Here is a 19182-nt window from a genome sequence, read left to right on the forward strand (position 1 = left end):
GCCGCATGTTCGCTTTAAAACTCTTTCCAACATCTGTTTTGTTTTTTTTTCTCCAACGGTCTTTCCATCGCAGTTTTGCGCAACACACCAGTTTTGCTCCGAAAAACCGCCTCTTGCAAGAACAAAAAAGACTTTTGGTGAAATCGTTATTATTCCATGTGGTCCATTTTTTAGGTGCTAGCTATACTCGCACAGTTTGAGGCTCGATGGAAAAGCGACTGTCGATGATGTCATGAAGAAGTGGAACTGCCTGCTGATGTAACGCACGATAATTGGACAAATACTGCAAAAAACGACACATTTCAGCCTGGATCTGTCGGCTCTGATTAACGACGACTGAGCCGAACAGAAACACACACACACACACGTACTTATCTACCTGCACATGTGGGTACAAACAGTCTTTATGAACACAACAACACACGGAGTTCCACTGGTTTTTTTTGGAGAACATTCAAACATTCTTATCAACAGGCCCCGACGACAAGATGTAACAGCTTCTGTCCCAAAATACGAGTTCAAGTATTTTTATGTATAGCCCATGTGGGGACTCCAGAATAAAGTCAGCCCTCTTAGGTTTTTTTTTTTTCTTCTTCTTTTACACAGACGTCGGCTGCATTTGTCCGATCGCCACAAATCAAAAAGTCTACCACTGCCGTTAATTAGCCTGAATACAAAACATCGCAACTGAGTATTAAAAAGCAACAGTTTAGAAGAAGCGACACGACGAGCAAAAAACACACAGAGACAAGTCCCCGAATAACACCACAGGAAGGACGGTGTGTGTAGTGAACGGCGGCGAAGAGGAACCGCACGAACTCTTCAACTTCGGCATTTGACGGACAGGAACAGTGTGACGGCGTTAAACTGAAGCTTTTCCCGCTGCATTCACGGGTTCGCACTACCATGCTGCATTCATATCGTGGGAATGACGCTGCGTTCAGGTGCCGTCAGGAAAAATGACCGGCATGTCACGTTCAAGTCGAGCAAAATTCTGCGTTCTGTAACAACAAAGTAACGTAAAAGCACTATTTACACACAGATTGTACATCTGTTTTTTCTTGATCTTACGTTTTATTTTCTTATTTTCTTCCGTATGTTTTTATTCATTCATCTTGTTGCGCCGACTGGAGTAAAAAACACAAACACGAAAAAGACGATTCCGATTCTGATCCTCGAGTGTTTTTGTCGTCGTAGCGCAGGGCTGTCCAACCCGTTAGTTCAGTTCCACATTCAGCTAAAGTCAATCTGCAGTGGGCCGGACCAGTCACATAAGAACAGAACAATATGGAAGTAATGTCAACACTGAATTTTTCTGTTTTACAGTGAAAAAGGTCAAATTAAACAACGAAAATGCTTACGTCTATGAACTGTCCTTTCAAACAATGTGAATAACATGAACAAACTGAAAGAATCAGTGGAATCTGAACACTGTTCTGCTTCAGTTGATCATTTCCACATGTTCACTATAACGTACAGATCCCAGTGGATCTACAAACAAACATTTAAGAACAGACTGAATGTTCTGAAAATTACACTTATTTTTCTTAAGACATTTGAGTTTCTTCACATTTGTTCAGATTATTCACATTTTTTATGAAATTATACTTTGTTTTAGTGGAAATACAAGAAAATATATCAGCTCACATGTGCTCACAGCTCTTCTGTGTCTGTGTTCATATTAAATCAGTCTCAGTGAATCCAAAGGAACTTTGTGTTGGTAAATGACAGTTGTTCAAATGGACAGGATTTCAGTTCTGTTCAACATGTTGATGCTCATATGAACTATGTTTTCAGCTCCAAAATGAACCATTTCAGCACAATTAATGCTATATTTTCACGTCACAAATGGCCAAGTTATATTTGAACTGAATTTACCTGAAAAACAAATCTTCTCTTCTTTTGGATTCCCCAGTTTTTCTTCCCAGATTCTCTCCTCCATATCACATGTTTTATTTGTACAGGTTCAATCTGGAGTATGGTGCTGATCCATCCTGCTTCTGTTCCACCAATACATACATGAAGAATGGCACACAGCACTGTTTACATCAACACTTTTACAATAAGAAGCATTTTTAGACACAAAGAACAATTCTAGATTGTTCTTTCCTCTTTAGTCTGATGCTAAACTATCCAATAAATAATAGTGCTCCTAGTTTTTGCACAGGGATCATTAGTGTAAACGCTGACATGGCTGCAGAGCATCAGTATGATGGGATCCACAACAACCATGTCACATCCGTCCACTGACACATTTAGTGTTTTTGTGTCAGCTGGGATTGTTTTAGATCCACAATAGCAACATTTATGAAGAAGAGCACAATTAGCAATAGGAAGTCTAGAAGTTTATTCCTAATAAAGTACTGGGACTGACCAGAGCATCATGGGTAATGTCACGTCCGTCCACCAGCAAAAGTTTTCACATCCACGTGCTATTCCAAATCCAATATTTATGAAAATAGAGCTTCCACTGTCAGAGAATATCAGTAGTCTGTGCACAAATGGATTAGCATTATTTACACACACTTCTGTGACTGTAGGACAACTGTTCTGGACACAAATGGACACTCATTTAAGTAAATTTTAGCTGATTTATATTTACAAAGAGAAAAATGTGGAGTTGTGAGTATTTATAGATTATTCTGATAGTATTTCCTGGTCCTGTCCACTGGAGATTGAACTGGTCTGCATGTGGAACCTGAACTAAAAGGATTGTTCATATCTTAATATCTGTTTTTGCATTTCACAAATTCATCCTACAGGGCCGGACTGGACCCTTTGGGGGGACGGATTTGGCCCCCGGGACGCATGTTTGACACTTGTGTCGTAGCAAAATAAAGAAAATGTCAGAAACACATTTTATCATGACCTGTTACTTGGGTAAAACAGTTTTGGATGCGTTCATTCTTCTGTGTTTGTTCTAAATGTGTGAAATCGTGGCTAACGGCAGCAGGTCGTTAAGAAAAGCATCGTTTATCATTCGTGGTGAATCCGCCATGTTGAAAAGGTCAAAGGTCATTTTTATCAACATTTTTTCCCACTTCTCCAGTGGAAAATGCGACATAGGGGAGTGTTCATAACTAGCGTTTACCACATTCCCATAGCACCTGAAGGCAGCATAACACACATGATGTGTTTCAGTCTCATCGGGTTCAGGATGCGTTTTTGTTTTACACAGAAAAAAGACACACATGAAAAGCCTCCGAACGCTGGATGATCAAACATTCGAACACATGATCGTCGACATCCACTGAACGTCCAAACCTCAGATGAACTCAAAGCTGAACTGAGCATGAATTGACCCAAAGAAGCTCGTATGTCCTGTCTTTCCCATGGGACATGAATGCAGCATTCGACACTAGGTTTTCTCTCTCTCCGTCTTATGAAATGCTCGTCTACGGGACGTCGCAGCGCCCTCGGGCGCCGTTTCAAAGTCCCCACCCCTTCCTCAAAGCTCTGACAGCATGTTCAGCTCTTGACCAATCACGTCAGGATGAAATGTTGTAGCCGTTACGGCGTTGGCCACGCCCCCCTCACCGTCGCTCACTGCTTGACGCCGGGCGTGTAGTCAGGACGCCGCGTCTGGATGATCTTGGGCCGCGGGGGGCGGGGCTTCTCATCTTGGTCGCTGTCGTCCGGGGCTGAGCTGTCGCCGCGCTCGTCCTCGCACACGTGCACGACCACGCTGGGGGTGGTGGGCGTGGCTGTGTGGAGCTCATACTTGTCCCCTGAAAACAACACAAACAATAACCGTCAGATTTTCTAAGAACCGGGTTTTTAATCTGACCTTTTCTGTATGTCCTGTGTGATCACCTGGTCCCAGTTTGGAGATGGCACACAGCAGGTCGTAGTTGATGACCGGCGTGGCGTCCTGAGACTGTTCCCAGCCCACCGGGGGGGACGCCGGGGGGGAGATCAGGAACTGTTTCTCCGGTTTGGGAGGTTCCAGTCGAGGACTCCCTATGTGGACGGACTGGAGGACACACAGACAGACAAAGATGGGCTGAGTCTACCACCCAGACCGCCCCCCCCCGGTCCACCCCCCCCACCTGGGACCCGAGTCCACAGGTCCGCAGACCTTACCTGGGCGAAGTACAGCCTCATCTCTTTGCCGTTGAAGTTGCTCTTGTGCAGTCGCAGTCGGGCTTCGGCGGCCGCCAGCGCGTCGCTGAAGCTGATCCGGACCCGACGGAAAGACTTGAAGTACTGGAACTGGACCGCCGGGTCGAAGGAGCGGAACAAGGCCTCGAAACTGGTCTGGGGGGACAGAGGGAAAGGGGATGAGTGAGGACGGGGACACAGCCAGGGTTTGGACGGTTTTACAGGTGACATTCAAACACTTTTAAGGATCTGATTTCAAATGTTTACAGCACTGCAGCTTATCACTAACATCCATGTGTACAGGAACAGATGTACGAGAGACTAGGGCTGGGGAAAAAAATCTATTTAATCGATCTTAGATCGATTTTGTTTTAATGTTGTGTAATTGATTCATAGTGGATGAGATCGATCTTTCAGAGCAGGACCCAGAGTACACAGAAGCACAGGCTTGTGAACACCTGAGGAAGACAGGGCGTTTTGATCTCGCTCGCAACGGCTCTGGCGTGGAAAAGATGTGGAGGAAGTGTGTGGAAACCCCCTGAGCTGGAGCTCCTCCTGTCCTCAAACTCAAACCCACAGTGTGGAGGAACTGGACGCCCAGCGAGTCATGGAAGCCGGTCGTTCTTGGAATAATAACTTGGATCCATACTATCACCTACGGCTGAGTATGGAGTTAGAGGAAGAGGAAAGCCACAATGTCCGACCGCTGCTACGCTACCCCCCAACCCCACCCCCTACTCCCACCAACAATCATGGAAATGTGTGCAATAAGTGCATTAGACACAATATTACACAAACATTTGGCCAGAAGAAAGTTGGTGTTCTTTTTCTAAAAATATGAGCCATAGAAAGCCAACATGAATAAAAGGTCTAAAAATAGCCTCTGTTGGCAGACGCTACATCTGTCCTCGGTCTGGGCTAATGACAGCCTGAAGAGGGGGGGTGTGAGTGTGAACGCCTTACACCAGAGGACAAGAGACGGCCTCCATTAGAAAAAGAACAGTTACTGATACAGAAGATAATTAAACCTTTAATATGTGAACTTTAAAGGGTTAATGTAGATGCAGAGTGCTGAGAACTTTTCTTTATCTTCATTAAATGGTTCTTTGATGATTAGTCCTGGGTATCATGGCCAATTTCCAGAATTGATTCAATTTCAATTCATAAGGTTCTGAATCAATTAATCACAATTCGATTTGATCCAATATCAATTTGATTCAGTATTAATTGATTGATTCAGATTAATTTAGTGATAACAAAGTACAATTTTGAGTTGTAACCTGATTATTTGACACCGCAGTCATGAACACGTCAATACTGCGATCAATATTGATATTAGAAAGGAAATAAATCTGACATTTGAGCAGAAGGAGCTGAATCTGCTCTGAAATAATGAACGGGACACAAACATGTCCATGTTTCTACAGCGGCTCGACTTCTTCATCATCTTTATTCTGTTTTATGGCTGGAGGCTTCTACTCATGGAGGGTGTGTGCTCTGTGACTGGAGCGGGGGTGGGGTTGTGCTAACTCCATACTCAGCCATAGGTGATAGTCTGGATCCAAGTTATTATTCCAAGAACGACCGGCTTCCACGACTCTCCTCAGAGAACCTCCAGGTGGACAGTTCCTTCACACTGTGGTTCCAGTTTGAGGACAGGAGGAGCTCCAGCTCAGGGGTTTTCCACACACTTCCTCTGTGTCTTTTCCACGCCAGAGCTGTCACGAGCAAGACCAGGAGTTCAGAGGACAGACCCGGTCACGCTTCTGCATACCCCTGGTCCTGCTCTGAAAAATCGATCTCATCTACTATTAATCAATTACACAAAATTAAAACAAAATCGATCTAAGGTCGATTAAAGTGATTTTTTTACCCAACCTACTGATGACACTCGTCAGGTTTTCTCTAAAGCTGTGTGCGTCACAGCAGTTCAAACCCAGAGAAAACAGCAGTTAACTGTGTGTGGGAGGCATCTGTGTGCTGCGTTCACAGACATGCTCATTATGTGGGAAACCCTGCTCTGTGCTCAGACCCACAACAGCTCATCATGTTGTGTATACACTGACCCACTCACTCACAACACTGAGCGGAGCTTCAACAACCGGGCAGAGTGTGTGTTTATTCACACACACACACACACACACACACACACACACACACACACACACACACACACACACACTGAAGTTCATCCATTTCAGACCTGTCTCAGGTGTGTCCACATTAAAGCACATCTGTCAGTTTGTGTGTGTGTCATCTTGGAAATTACAGCCAAGGTCATGAAGTCCAGTGTGTTTTTGTCTCTTAAAGGGTTAAGGTGAACCTTAAAGGGTTAAAGGGTTAATATATGACCCTTAAAGGGTTAAAGGGTTAACCCTTTAACCCTTAAAGGGGGCTTATTTTAAACCCTTTAACCCCTGATTCCAGGTAAAGGTTGTGAATCTGCATCTGTTTCAGGTTCATTAAAGCTGCTGTCAGTTTGTGCCTATGTTCCTTTTTTCAGTGGTTTTGTTTTACTGTGTTTTAGGGTCAAAACATAAAAAGACAAAGAGAAGAACTGAAGTTTGACAAGTTTGGACTAAATAAGGCACTCACAATGAACATTAATAAGAGATTTAGGATGTTGAACATCAACTGTGAACTGAAACACACTGAACAACAAGGATTTGAAATGAATAATAATAATAAACCAACAGAAAAATAAGTAACATGAACAAAATAAGACACCAACTGAACAAAATTGAAGAAAAAACAAAAAAAAAAACCCAAAATGCAGAAAAATAACCAAAATATGCAAATAAATGAACAAAAATGAGTAAAATATTTACAAAGTAATAAATAACATGAAAAAATACACCAAAAATATACTAAAATGAAGTTTAAAAGAAAAAAGTAACAAGGATTTGAATTTGGTCCCCATAGTTTTAGTTTGGTCTTTTCTAAATCAGTTCAGATGCTTTTTGACACCTGTTTAACTCCATAAAACAGTTCCATGATGTACAAAAAGAATAAAATAAGCAACAAAACGAACAAAAACAGCCAAAGTGATCAATCAAATGAACAAATATTAATAATAAACCAACAAAATAGTAAGTGACGTGAACAAAATAAGACTTAAACAGAAAAAAATTAAAGAAAAATTTTTTTAAAAATGCAAAAAATAAACTAAATATGCAAATAAAAGAACAAAAATTAATAAAATGTTCACAAAACAAATAACATGAAAACATATGCTAAAACAATACACTAAAATGAAGGTTAAAAAAAAATTAACAAGTATTGTAATTTGGTCCCAGTAGCCTTAGGCTGTATTCACACCTGAAAAGTCCTTTGGTCCACTTATTTGATTCGGATCAAATGCAGACTTTATTTTTTTCATTTGGGTCAGATCGCATTCTCATTCCACTTTTTGCTAGTGGACCAAAATGTGTGAACAGAAGCACGCATGTAACGAACTGCGCTGGCATTGGACAGAAAAGTCGGGGGCGGGGTGAACCAGAGGACGGCCGGTGTTGATGAACATAGACGTGGTGCTCCTACATACAGTTAGCATTTTCAGAATATAAATTGTATTTTTACAGACACAGATTTACACAAATAATGTTAACAGTCAAGAAAAGCTCAGTCGGAGCCAGTTTCATAATATGATCATCTGACCAGACGTCAGTGACACATTCAGTGTCCTCATTGGTCCACGTCTGTCCACAGCTCATGTCTGCTGTTCGCTCTGAACACGTAAACCTCGGCTACTTCCAGAGGCTACGGTGGCTCATCAGGCACAAAAAGGCTCAAGATCCCTTGGTTTGGTTCGGTTCGAGGTCGGTTCTGTTCACACCAGAAGTGAACCGGCCCAGTCTGTTTGGAAGCGGACCCAGACCACCTAGAAGAGGTGGTCTGGGTCCGCTTGTTTGGTTCGAATCAGAGTTCACATGTTTGTATTCACACCTAAAAAAAAGTCTGGACTTTCTGGGGAAACGAACTCTGGCCAATTTTAAACGGACCAAACGTGGTAGGTGTGAATACAGCCTTAGTTTTGTCTTTTTTTTCTAAATCAGTTCAGTTGCTTTTTGACACCTGTTTAACTCCATACACAGTTCCACAGTTAAAACTCAGAAGAAACTGTAAAAAACATAAAGGAAAATCACCACAACACTGGAAACAACAGGAAAAACAAAACAAAACAAAAAAACACAAGGAAAACTGTGTTAAAAAAAAAAAAAAAAAAAAAAGCCCAATTCGTCTATTTTTATAGTGAGTCGGTCTCACTCACTGCCCCCCCCCCCCCCCCCCCCCAACCCAACCCAACCCAACCCACACACACACACACCCCACACCCCCACAAGTGGTGTGGGGCGTACTGAGCATGCTCAGATGTCTATGGAAAGAACAAGGTCTATTCCACAGGTGTTTGTGTCAGACTGCAGTGGAAGCTCCTCTTCTCCTAAAATGACTCCCATTAAATGCTCAAATCTGTTCAGTTGTTTTCATTTCATTGACTCCAAATGTGTTGGAACACGTTCATCTCTCAGACCAGTTGGTTCAGAATCAGTTTGATCCCAGATCAGTGGACTGGATGTTGTTCACTTCTCCTCCATTCCCGTGTCTGTTTGTTCATTCCATCTCTGCTCAGTGCATTTGTCCGTAGACGCTCAGCGTCCATGCACTTCAATGGGACTGAGTGGAACTGCTGGAAAAACCACTACAGACTGGACCAGCACTGGACACATGACACCTGTCGTCCCGCCCCCGAACACTCAGCATCTCTGGGGGTGAACGGAGCTGTGGGCGGAGCTCAGCCGGGCCGGACGCTGAGCTTCTGCGTGCCGATCGGAGGACGGGTCCAAAGGGTGAATGTGGTTTGATTGACAGCTGTTTTCAGATCTGCTCCTTCACTGACACAGTTCAGTTTAATACGTCACACATTCTGCTGTGAAATCACAGAAACCAAATGAACTGTTCATTTACTGACCTGAAAGAAAACACAACCACTGGACGAACTGGTTTACATTTAATATAATTTCAACATTTTCTTGTTTCACTTCCATAATTTAATCATTTCTAGTTGGAGACGAACCCTTTCATGCATGAATTATGAGAACCTTCATCAAGACTGTTTTTTTCCTGAGTGTTTTTATTCCTCTCTAGGCACGAAAAAAATGCTATGGATTTTTTATGAACCTATTTTTCATGGAGTTACAAAAATGTCCTCTCAGCTGGACACCATGGGTTTAATTTTAGAAACAAAGAATCATGTATTTACTGATATGCTGTGAGAAAACCATGTAATAAAATCATTTTTAATGCTGTTTTAATGCTGCTAATCTGGTATTTTCTCACATTTTAACATACCTGCATGGAGATACTATGCCCAAAAAACCCCCCCAAAAACTTTTATCTTAATTACAGTGTAATAACAATTAGCAATTTTTTTTTTTTTTTTACACCCAAATATGTTACAATAGACACAGTTTATCTAGAGCCGCAAAGTTACACTCATGGTCTGAATGTCAGTGTATGGGACCATGTATAAACATCCACTGTGTTGGCAGATATGGAACTAAAACAAAATCCATGAATACAGTATATTGTAAAAGAGAACAGCCTTGAACAGCTGTCCACTGTAGTGACCACTACGCACGAAAGGGTTCATATCGTTTTGTACGTAGTTAAATCACTAGTGGCAACAGTTGGAGCTATATGTGCAGGTGTAAAAGGAGCGTCTGGAGTTTCAAAGGCTCCAGTCCTACACCCACAACCCACTGGGCCAAGGCCGTCTGAGCAGACCAGCTCTGCTGGACCAGCCCCTGGAAAAGACGCCTACTTCTGAAAAGGAACGAATGAGGGACGAGTTTATGTTTATGTTTGTTTGGATGTAAGCCGACAATGAGCTTCCCCTGTGTGAAAGACGAACAGCTGACACTGGTCTGTTCCAGCAACACGTTCAAATTATTCTGATTGAGCAAACGGTTGAATTTGTCTGAATATTTAAACTCAGTCCTACATTTGGACAGGTCAGGGGTTAAAGGGGTAAGCTCATCTGCACTACAGACACCCACAGGAAATAAAATCACATGACCGTCACCTCAAATGACCCCGACTCCAAGACACGCAGATATTATTGGTCCTTACCAAGGTTCGAAAAGTTTTGGATTTTTCATTATAATTTAGTTTTATTTACTTTTGACTATTTTTTTCTCTAATTCAATTCGTTCTAATTCATTTTTAGAGCAGGTTCGATAGTTTTTATTAGTTTTTGTTTTTTCTAAATGCTTAGTTTTAGTTTTGTCATATCTTTTATCTTTCTCATCGTCATATTCAAATACATTCCCGTACAGGACTCTGCTGTTTTCACCCAACTTTAGTTTCCATGTTGTTAGGATGAGAAGACGACTCTAAATGACAACTAACGAGAAGTGTCGGACCATGAAGTGTCGTATGGTGTCACCAGCTAAGATTGCTCGAGTGAAATAAATCGATTTCGTACCAATCCAACAATGACAAAGACAAAAATGAAGGGAATTTTATCTGTAATTTTTATCCGTTTTAGTTAGTTTTTTAAGCACACAATACAGTTTCAGTTAGTTATGTTTTTTTTCTATTAATTATAGTTTTTATTTCCTTCAGTTCATGAAAATGTTTTTTCAGTTCTAGTTTTGGTCATCTTGTTAGTTTTCGTTAACAATAATAACCTTGGTCCTTAAGTGTCTTGGATTGTGGACGAGGTGACGGTTCCCAGACAAACCTTTTTACTCTAATGCTTGTAATTTCATTCTTTGCACATCCTGCTGTTCTAAATAAGATGCATGCACATTCACATCCACACACAGAACCCACACATTCTGAACAGGATTAACACGGCAGCGCACAGATTGACTGTTGGGTTAAAAATAGCGGTTGGTGAGTTCTGGCATCATCCAGCAGTGAAGGCTCAGTGTGGAGCTTCCACTGGACTGCACTGCAGCAGCACTGTGGATCTGTGACTCAGCCACCAGGAAGTCAAAGGGGGGGGGGGGGGGGGGGGGGGGGTGTACTCAGACCGGCCTTAGGAGCTCCTCCATCTGCTCACTGTCACCCACAAACACATGGAAACCAACCCTGACCTCTGATTGGACACCAGATTACTGCACATCATCACAGGCGGAGGTTTTGTTTCATAACACTTTGGATTCTGCTGCAATACTTTTACAGACAGGATAAAAAAAAAAAAAAATCTGTAGAAAAATGATCAATGACCAACTGGATCTGCCTGAACACGTCCACACACGAATGATCACATTCATTGCCTATTGCGATTATTCTCGACTGCGATGTAACGATCACCGGTATAACGATAAACGGCAGTAAAATCACAGACGGTTAGTATTAGTGTTTAAATTCTAATTCTAATGATAACTGTGTTTGATTACTGCACTTTTAGGGGAAAAAACCCTATGGAAAGATCTGCTTTAATGTCAAATATTTGAGTATAGTTTGAATTTATGACAATTTTAATTTTCTATACCTAATATTTGGAACCAATATTCACTTTTAAAGTCTGTGAAAAGGTTCGTTAAGCATCTGTGTGTTATTTATGCAATAAATTATAAACATTTTTCAAATTGGATTTTACATTTTTTGTGTGTTTTCTGTCCTTTTGTGTTTTTATAGTAGGTTAAAGTGAAAAAATAATAGACAGATGATACAGATGAAGTTGTGCTGAAAAAACAGATCCAAACATGGGTATAGTAAACATTTGTTTCTATAGTATATAAAGGCCAAATCAAAAGGACTGAAAAACAGACAAAAAAAGACTCAGACCACTAAGGGTTAATATTGGAATGTTTCTGACACAGAAGGAACATTTTATTTTATTTTATTTTAAATACAACTTGGTTAAATTATTTCAGTCTGTGTATCAGCACTTTTTGAACATTTTGAGCACAATTTTAATAATACCGCAATAATAATGAGAACTGTGATAATTTTGGTCACAATAACCGTGATACGAAATTTTCATATCGTTACATTCCTACACTGTAAAAAAATCTGTAATTCAACACAATTTTTACAGTGTATTTTACAGATTTTTCCTGTATTTTTAAGATACAGGAAAATATCAATGAAATGACAAAAACAGACTGATTTTACATGTCAAATGTAAAATAACAGGAAAAAACTGTGAATAACCAAAAAATTTCAATTTTTTAAAAGACTTTTTTTTTTCACAGAAAAATACAGTTAAAATACATTTGCAAATGTACCGTAATTTCACAAATATTTATTTTCTATTTATGAGATTAAACTGTTAATTTAAAGTTTAATACTGTAAAAAAAAAAAAAAAAAAAAAAATATATATATATATATATATATATATATATATATAATAAAACCAGATAAAATTACTGACAGTTAACGGTAACAGACGTATTAGTTCTGTCAGTTGAACCAGACTTGTTTGTTCATTGACAAATATCTTGTGTAATTACAGGAGGTTTCACAACAAAAATGTTAAATAAATGCATTTTTGTGAATGTATAACATGTATAAGCACTGATAAACTGTCCAAATACAGTTTTTATCAGTGGATTGGACAACTGAGTCTCACTGAAAATTATTTTTATATATATATATATATATATATATATTTATAGGGAATTGGATTGTTTTAATACATGTAAATATTCTGTATTAAACATTAAAAAGTCAAAAAAATATGCAAAATCTCAGGTAAAGTTAGGGCAAAAAACTGTATTTTAGCTATGGAAAATGACCGTATTTTTATGAGATGGTTATTTTCCGTTATTTTACAGTATTTTTTTTGGTGCTCCTGGTGCCGGAATAAAACTGTTTTTTTTTTTTTTTGTTTTTTTTTTACAGTGTAGTTGAGATCACATTGGTGTGTATGTGGAACCTGAACTAAAACCCGTTTGACTTAACTGTTAATACCTTCAGTGTCATTTTTACCGGACTAAACCCTCTGGTGGTCCAGTTTCTGGCCCACAGACCTTATGTTTGACCCCCCTGCTCTAAACGCAGCTGGAGGCTGTTGGGGCTGAGGGGGCGGATCTTACCTGCGCCTCAGGACGGTTGAACACTTCCTGGCTGGTCACCGTGGCGACCAGGCAGAAGCGGTTACACTTGGTGGTCTTGATGTGCATGACGGACGAGCCGGGGAGCAGGAAGCGCCTCCACCTGAAGCCGGAGGTCAGGGTGCAGCGGGACGCCGGCTTAAAAGGGCCGGAGGAGGATGACGATGATGACGACGGCGGTGAAGATGAAGAGGAGGGGGGGAAACGGGGGGGTTGGAGTAGCTTTGCCTTCCCCAGGGTGACAGACGAGCAGGAAGTAACGAGCAGACGCTCCCCAAACAGGAAACACAGGTTGGACTTGTCCACCTGGAGGGGGTGGGGTGGGGTGGGGGGGTCCTTTCACGTGGGTCTTCTTTTGTCTTCAGAGGAAATCAGTCCACGCTGCGTTCAGGGCACCTGGTTTGTGTTTTTTTTAGCCTCCTAACCCAGATTGGAAGGTGAGCCGGTGTACTTCAATGATGGGATGCAACAGAAATCCAATATTTAACACACGGCTTCTTCTTCCTCTGCTTGTGCTTGGTGAGTGTTAGCATTAGCATTAGCGCCTTAGCTCCACAGCAGCTGCAAACTGGAGGAATTTTCCACAGATTTGGGTGTGGAGAGAAGAAAATGTCATTCAGCCTCTCCTCAGCTCACTCTCTCTCTCTCTCTCTCCTTGTGTTCTGCAGCCGCTTAAATGAGCCCCGGCCAGCCGATGACGCATTACCCACAATCCCCTCCCTCTCATATTCTTGGTCTCATTCATTCGTTCATTCACTTGAAGCCAATCGTGTCTGGAAGTGGGTGGGGCGTCGTTTTTTCCTCTGACAGAAACTAACCAATGCTGACTAATCAGACAGAAAGAGAAAGGACAGTGTGTGCAGAGAGAGAGAGAGAGAGAGAGAGAGAGAGAGAGAGAGACTCTGGAAAATAATGACATCACTGTTGAGCAAACTGACGCATTAATCTGCTTCATGTTGCATTTCAAACTAAGACAAAAATCCTTTGTTGAGTGGAAAATATGTGACAATGAACCCCTTGGTTTAACACACACACACACACACACACACACACACACACACACACACACACACACACACACACACACACACACACACACACCAAAGGCTGAGATTATCACCTGACCTCTGAAGGAAGATGTGGAAAAAACATGTCAGTAAAAATATGGATGGAGATCAGACAGAGGACAGCTGACAGACGAAGGAGAGGAAAGAAAAGAAAAGAAAAGGAGGACAGACATGTCTGGGAGGAAAGATGCAGAATGGAGGGATGAAGAGGTGGTGCTCATGGAAAGTATGCAGTTTGATAACATGCTTTTATGAGGTATTAATAGCAGAGAGCTTAAAGTGGAGTGTGTGTGTGTGTGTGTGTGTGTGTGTTGGAAAAACAGCAGCAGACTGTGCAGCCAATGCTCCAACATTAGCACCTGTGTATGAGAGTCTTCAAACACCAGACTAGAGGTGTTAGAAAATATCAGTTTTGCAATAGATCGTGATTTTTCATTTCCCAGTACTGTATCGATAATAAAAAGAACAGTATCAATATTTTTAGATATTTATTCAAATGCAGATACTGTGGAAGTTCATTTTTTTACCTCCACCAGGAGGTACTGTGATCACTTTGCTTTGTTTGTGTGTTTTCATCTTCAGTGTAAAACTCTTCCACCCATCTTTCCCAGATCTTCCCCACAGATAGGCCTAGGCCCTGGGACCAACCCAGTCCATTTTGGTCCCAGTAGGACAAAGTTCAAGGTCACAGCAAGGTCACAACATCTACAGTTTTCCATCTGTCATCATTGAGACATTTTCCAAAATTCATCCAAAATTCCAAACGACTCCGATTCTCCTCCAGTTGGATCCACCTGTAGCTTAGAACAATCTCTTGTATGTGGAACTAAATTGTCCACATCCACTGTGGAATGTGGACTCTGTGGACATTTACACTGAACTCTGAAAATCCCATTTCCCACACATTTAAAATTAGAACTCAACTAATATTGATGTGAATTGAATCTAATTGGACAGACACATGACTGGGACCAGATTCAACTGTTTCTGTGTATGGAACAACCTGGAAACTGTTGGATTTACACAGACAGAGTGGATCCACACATGCACACAGTTCAGAGGGCTTGGCAGAAGTTTGCATTCTCTGAACACTTTTTTTTTTGCTTATATTTTATTTATTATTTTTCTTATTTGAACATTCTTATTCAGTAATGCTTGTTCCTTTGTTTGGATTGAACTCAAATCCTGTTCTGATGTTAGTTCTGAACTAATAGAATCTGAACATTTGAACAGGATCTGAAACTGGAATGTCTGGAAAACACAATTTCAGTTTGAACACAGTTTGAACATTTGGTGATAGAACATTAGATCCTGTTGGGATCAAATACAAATGTGTTTAGGATTTGTGCAGATTTCTGCTGTAATTCAATTCTTCAAGGAAATAATCATTTAAAAAAGAAACACACAAAAAATTACCTTTCTAACAGTATCATGATATATCATGATATATCATGATATATCATATTGTAATCCTAGTATTGTGATTTGTGTCGTATCACCAGATTCTTGCTGATACACAGCCCTAGTCTTTATGGGTTTTTTTATTCAACTAAAACAAACAAAATACAGTGGAATTCAAGAATGGTATGGAAAAGAGAATGAGAATAGAACATAAACTACTATTACGAAGTAAATAAATACAGGGTGGGGAAGCAAAATGTACACTGAACATTTAGTTGTTTTTTCTCAGCAGACACTACGTCAGTTGTTTTGAACCCAAACATATACTGATGTCATAATCATACCTAACACTATTATCCATACCTTTTCACAAACTTTTGCCCATATGAGTAATCAGGAAAGCAAACGTCAAAGAGTGTGTGATTTGCTGAATGCACTCGTCACACCAAAGGAGATTTCAAAAATAGTTGGAGTGTCCATAAAGACTGTTTATAATGGAAAGAAGAGAATGACTATGAGCAAAAGTATTACCAGAAAGTCTGGAAGTGGAGGAAGCAACAAAAAACGGACCAAAGCTTTTATTAAAACTCTCAAATCCAAAATCCTAAAGGATCCAACCAAATCCATGAGAAAAATGGATATTGAACTTGAGGTAGACAACAAGAGCATTAGGAATGCAGTAAAATATGATTTGAAGTTAAAATCTTACACAAGAACTGTATATATGTATATGTTAACAGCAGAGGGTTAACTGTATATATGTATATGTTAACAGCAGAAGGTTAACTGTATGTATGTATATGTTAACAGCAGAGGGTTAACTGTATATATGTATATGTTAACAGCAGAGGGTTAACTGTATGTATGTATATGTTAACAGCAGAGGGTTAACTGTATGTATGTATATGTTAACAGCAGAGGGTTAACTGTATGTATGTATATGTTAACAGCAGAGGGTTAACTGTATGTATGTATATGTTAACAGCAGAGGGTTAACTGTATATATGTATATGTTAACAGCAGAGGGTTAACTGTATGCATGTATATGTTAACAGCAGAGGGTTAACTGTATGTATGTATATGTTAACAGCAGAGGGTTAACTGTATGTATGTATATGTTAACAGCAGAGGGTTAACTGTATGTATGTATATGTTAACAGCAGAAGGTTAACTGTATATATGTATATGTTAACAGCAGAAGGTTAACTGTATGTATGTATATGTTAACAGCAGAAGGTTAACTGTATATATGTATATGTTAACAGCAGAGGGTTAACTGTATGCATGTATATGTTAACAGCAGAGGGTTAACTGTATGTATGTATATGTTAACAGCAGAGGGTTAACTGTATGTATGTATATGTTAACAGCAGAGGGTTAACTGTATGTATGTATATGTTAACAGCAGAAGCTTAACTGTATATATGTATATGTTAACAGCAGAAGGTTAACTGTATGTATGTATATGTTAACAGCAGAGGGTTAACTGTATATATGTATATGTTAACAGCAGAGGGTTAACTGTATATATGTATATGTTAACAGCAGAGGGTTAACTGTATGTATGTATATGTTAACAGCAGAAGGTTAACTGTATATATGTATATGTTAACAGCAGAAGGTTAACTGTATATATGTATATGTTAACAGCAGAGGGTTAACTGTATATATGTATATGTTAACAGCAGAAGGTTAACTGTATATATGTATATGTTAACAGCAGAAGGTTAACTGTATGTATGTATATGTTAACAGCAGAGGGTTAACTGTATATATGTATATGTTAACAGCAGAAGGTTAACTGTATGTATGTATATGTTAACAGCAGAGGGTTAACTGTATATATGTATATGTTAACAGCAGAAGGTTAACTGTATATATGTATATGTTAACAGCAGAAGGTTAACTGTATATATGTATATGTTAACAGCAGAGGGTTAACTGTATGTATGTATATGTTAACAGCAGAGGGTTAACTGTATGTATGTATATGTTAACAGCAGAAGGTTAGCTGTATATATGTATATGTTAACAGCAGAGGGTTAACTGTATATATGTATATGTTAACAGCAGAAGGTTAACTGTATGTATGTATATGTTAACAGCAGAGGGTTAACTGTATATATGTATATGTTAACAGCAGAGGGTTAACTGTATGTATGTATATGTTAACAGCAGAGGGTTAACTGTATGTATGTATATGTTAACAGCAGAGGGTTAACTGTATATATGTATATGTTAACAGCAGAGGATTAACTGTATATATGTATATGTTAACAGCAGAGGGTTAACTGTATGTATGTATATGTTAACAGCAGAGGGTTAACTGTATATATGTATATGTTAACAGCAGAGGTTAACTGTATATATGTATATGTTAACAGCAGAGGATTAACTGTATATATGTATATGTTAACAGCAGAGGGTTAACTGTATATATGTATATGTTAACAGCAGAGGATTAACTGTATATATGTATATGTTAACAGCAGAGGATTAACTGTATATATGTATATGTTAACAGCAGAGGGTTAACTGTATATATGTATATGTTAACAGCAGAAGGTTAACTGTATATATGTATATGTTAACAGCAGAAGGTTAACTGTATATATGTATATGTTAACAGCAGAGGGTTAACTGTATATATGTATATGTTAACAGCAGAGGGTTAACTGTATATATGTATATGTTAACAGCAGAGGGTTAACTGTATATATGTATATGTTAACAGCAGAGGGTTAACTGTATATATGTATATGTTAACAGCAGAGGGATTAACTGTATATATGTATATGTTAACAGCAGAGGGTTAACTGTATATATGTATATGTTAACAGCAGAGGGTTAACTGTATATATGTATATGTTAACAGCAGAGGTTAACTGTATATATGTATATGTTAACAGCAGAGGGTTAACTGTATATATGTATATGTTAACAGCAGAGGATTAACTGTATATATGTATATGTTAACAGCAGAGGGTTAACTGTATATATGTATATGTTAACAGCAGAGGGTTAACTGTATATATGTATATGTTAACAGCAGAAGGTTAACTGTATATATGTATATGTTAACAGCAGAGGGTTAACTGTATATATGTATATGTTAACAGCAGAGGATTAACTGTATATATGTATATGTTAACAGCAGAGGGTTAACTGTATATATGTATATGTTAACAGCAGAGGGTTAACTGTATATATGTATATGTTAACAGCAGAAGGTTAACTGTATATATGTATATGTTAACAGCAGAGGGTTAACTGTATATATGTATATGTTAACAGCAGAGGTTAACTGTATATATGTATATGTTAACAGCAGAGGGTTAACTGTATATATGTATATGTTAACAGCAGAGGGTTAACTGTATATATGTATATGTTAACAGCAGAAGGTTAACTGTATATATGTATATGTTAACAGCAGAGGATTAACTGTATATATGTATATGTTAACAGGAGAGGTTAACTGTATATATGTATATGTTAACAGCAGAGGGTTAACTGTATATATGTATATGTTAACAGCAGAGGT

The 19182-nt window shown here is 39.3% G+C and overlaps 1 protein-coding gene across 3 annotated transcripts in view; it reads right to left on the reverse strand.

Moving 5' to 3' along the window:
• Positions 1 to 2725: 2725 nt before the first annotated feature.
• The window catches only part of LOC115416338 (calcipressin-1-like), a 28866-nt gene continuing 12409 nt past the window's right edge, over positions 2726 to 19182 (reverse strand). For 2 of the 3 annotated variants that reach the window (XM_030130083.1, XM_030130082.1), the window contains exons 3-5: positions 4084 to 4257; positions 3814 to 3973; positions 2726 to 3728 (exon numbers count right to left, since the gene is read on the reverse strand). In XM_030130083.1, the coding sequence (XP_029985943.1) occupies positions 3544 to 3728; positions 3814 to 3973; positions 4084 to 4257 (519 nt within the window). In that variant the 3' untranslated portion in view covers positions 2726 to 3543. Of the gene's footprint in view, positions 3729 to 3813; positions 3974 to 4083; positions 4258 to 13152; positions 13841 to 19182 lie in introns of those variants that run through there. The other variant, XM_030130084.1, reaches the window with a different exon arrangement.

Source organism: Sphaeramia orbicularis, unplaced genomic scaffold (genome assembly GCF_902148855.1).
Source record: "Sphaeramia orbicularis unplaced genomic scaffold, fSphaOr1.1, whole genome shotgun sequence".
Classification (NCBI taxonomy): Eukaryota; Metazoa; Chordata; class Actinopteri; order Kurtiformes; family Apogonidae; genus Sphaeramia; species Sphaeramia orbicularis.